The sequence below is a fragment of the Pyrgilauda ruficollis genome, unplaced genomic scaffold, assembly GCF_017590135.1.
Source record: "Pyrgilauda ruficollis isolate IOZ18807 unplaced genomic scaffold, ASM1759013v1 scaffold2803, whole genome shotgun sequence".
Classification (NCBI taxonomy): Eukaryota; Metazoa; Chordata; class Aves; order Passeriformes; family Passeridae; genus Pyrgilauda; species Pyrgilauda ruficollis.
In genome coordinates this window covers 1-2627 of record NW_024524160.1, presented here as the reverse complement: position 1 = coordinate 2627, position 2627 = coordinate 1, and the positions used below count along the sequence as shown (strand labels likewise).

The window sequence follows — 2627 nt, the reverse complement described above, 5'->3', positions numbered from 1 at the left end:
CTTAGTGACCAGGAACATCCCTTCAGATCCCTCAGCACATTGTTAGTGACCAGCAGCATCGTTCAGACCCTTCAGGCCCCTCTGCCCATCCTTAGTGACCAGGAACATCCCTTCAGAGCCCTCTGCACATCTTTACTGACCAGGAACATCCCCTGAGACCCCTCTGCACATCCTTAGTGACCAGGAGCATCCCTTCAGCACATTGTGAGTGACCAGCAACATCCCCCAGACCCTTCAGACACCTCAGCACATCTTCAGTGACCAGGAACATCCCTTCAGACCCTTCAGCACATTGTTAGTGACCAGCAGCATATCCTCAGACCCCTCTGCACATCTTTAGTGACCTGCAATATCCTTTCAGACCCTTCAGGCCCCTGTGCTCATCCTTAGTGACCAGGAACATCCCCTCAGACCCCTCAGCACATCTCTAGTGACCACCAGCATCCCTCAGACCCTTCAGGTCCCTGTGCCCATCCTTAGTGACCAGCAGCATCCTTTCACACCCTCCAGACCCCTCTGCCCATCTTTAGTGACCAGGAACATCCCCTCAGGCCCCTCTGCCCATCCTTAGTGACCAGCAGCATCCCCTGAGACCCCTCTGCACATCTTCAGTGACCAGGAACATCCCCTCAGACCATCCCTAGTGACGGGCAGCATCCCCCCAGACCCCTCAGCCCCAGCAGCATCCCCCCAGACCCCTGAGCCCCACTCACCAGCTGAGGTACCTCCTCTCCTGGTACACCTGTCCCTCCTCTCCCCCAAAGGACACATTGAGGGCGCTGACGGTGCAGCTGCTGTGCCAGGTGTCCCCAAAGAAGGCCTGGAGCACGCTGGCCCCGGGCAGGCTCCCGTTGGCCAGGGACAGCCCCTGGGCCCTGCACTGGATGCTGTCCTCGCGCCGCGGGCTCCGCGAGCCGTAGGCCACAGCCTTCCACTGCAGGAAGGGCAGCGGGGAGCTGCTGTTGGGGGGCTCTGCCAGCAGGGACAGCACCTGGGACAGGGACAGCGGGGTCAGCCCGGGGCACTGAGGGAAACAGAGCTCTGCCAGGGATAAGGCTGGCACAAGAGCAGGGGAAAGGGAAAGGCTGGGAGAAGAGCAGGGGAAAGGGAAAGGGAAAGGATGTGAGAAGAGCAGAGGAAAGGGAAAGGCTGGGAGAAGAGCAGGGGAAAGGGAAAGGGAAAGGATGTGAGAAGAGCAGAGGAAAGGGAAAAGGGAAAGGCTGTGAGAAGGTCAGGAAAGGGAAAGGCTGGGAGAAGAGCAAAGAAAAGGGAAAGGTTGTGAGAAGAACAGAGGAAAAGCTGGGAGAAGAGCAGAGGAAAGGGAAAGGCTGGGAGAAGAGCAGGGGAAAGGGAAAGGGAAAGGGAAAGGCTGAGAGAAGAGCAGGGGAAAGGGGAAAGGGAAAGGCTGTGAGAAGGTCAGGAAAGGGAAAGGCTGGGAGAAGAGCAAAGAAAAGGGAAAGGTTGTGAGAAGAACAGAGGAAAAGCTGGGAGAAGAGCAGAGGAAAGGCCATGAGAAGGTCAGAGGAAGAGGAAAGGCTGTGAGAAGATCAAAGAATGAGGAACAATTCTTATCTAAACTTGCTGCACCTGGTGTTGTGAACACGTGGAATGGGCTATGGAGATTTGTTTGCCAAAGGGTGGTTTCTTAACTAGCCAGTGGTGATGGTGTTTTAATTAGAGGATCAATTAGGTCAACTTGTATTATAACTGGCTATGAAAACAAGGGGTTTCTTAATAAAGATAGATTATTATCAATTAATAGATTGATTAATCTATCTAATAGATTGATATTAGCTAGACTAATATCAACGAACAGATTGGTTAATTGATCAATCAGTTAATTGATTGGGGGCTGCCCTGGCTCACCTGGAAGACACTGGGGGTGCACTCGTCGTCGATGGAATGCAGCATATTAGATCAATTCTATTAATTGATATTAATCTATCTAATGCCAATCTATTGGATATACTAATATCAATGAACAAATTCATTAATTAATCAATCAATTAACCAATTGAGGCCCACTCTGGCTCACCTGGAAGACGCTGGGGGTGTACTCATCATTGATGGAGCACAGCATATTAGATAGATCAATATAAGTCAATAGAATTGATATTAGCCTATCTCATATCACTCTATTAAGTAGACTAATATCAACAAACAGACTGGTTAATTAATCAATCTATTAATGGACTGAGGGCTGCCCTGGCTCACCTGGAAGACGCTGGGGGTGTACTCGTCATTGATGGAATGCAGCATATTAGATCAATTCTATTAATTGATATTAATCTATCTAATGCCAATCTATTGGATATATTAATGTCAACGAACAGACTGGTTAATTGATCAATCAGTTAATTGACTGGGGGCTGCCCTGGCTCACCTGGAAGACGCTGGGGGTGTACTCGTCGTCGATAGAGCGCAGCATATTAGACAGGCTAATATCAATTCTATTGATTTATATTGACCTATCTCATATCACTCTATTAAGTAGACTAATATCAATGAACAGATTGGTTAATTGATCAATAAATTGACTGACTGAGGGCTGCCGTGGCTCACCTGGAAGACGCTGGGGGTGTACTCGTCATTGATGGAGTGCAGCATATTAGACAGGTTAATATCAA

The 2627-nt window shown here is 49.4% G+C and overlaps 1 protein-coding gene across 4 annotated transcripts; it reads right to left on the bottom strand.

The window, feature by feature from the left end:
- Positions 1 to 707: 707 nt before the first annotated feature.
- On the bottom strand, positions 708 to 2589 carry LOC121356100 (glycosylated lysosomal membrane protein A-like). Of its 4 annotated transcripts, none has more exons than XR_005955508.1 (2): positions 2563 to 2589; positions 708 to 991 (listed from the first exon to the last, which is right to left on the bottom strand). XR_005955508.1 is itself a non-coding variant. In XM_041472189.1 (2 exons), the coding sequence occupies exons 1-2, from the start codon at positions 2426 to 2428 to the stop codon at positions 710 to 712; spliced, it is 327 nt and encodes a 108-aa protein (XP_041328123.1). In that variant the 5' UTR covers positions 2429 to 2511; the 3' UTR covers positions 708 to 709. The 4 variants fall into 4 exon arrangements, 2 of the variants coding, with proteins under 2 accessions (XP_041328123.1, XP_041328124.1); XR_005955507.1 differs by lacking the exon at positions 2563 to 2589 and adding an exon at positions 2036 to 2059; XM_041472189.1 differs by lacking the exon at positions 2563 to 2589 and adding an exon at positions 2384 to 2511.
- Between the last annotated feature and the right edge of the window lie 38 nt (positions 2590 to 2627).

Coding starts and splice junctions, on each gene's coding strand:
- LOC121356100 (XM_041472189.1), bottom strand. CDS start 2,428: ATGCTGCGCTCTATCGACGACGAGTACACCCCCAGCGTCTTCCAG. Junction 992..2,383: donor ACACCCCCAGCGTCTTCCAG/GTGAGCCAGGGC, acceptor TCCCTGTCCCAG/GTGCTGTCCCTGCTGGCAGA.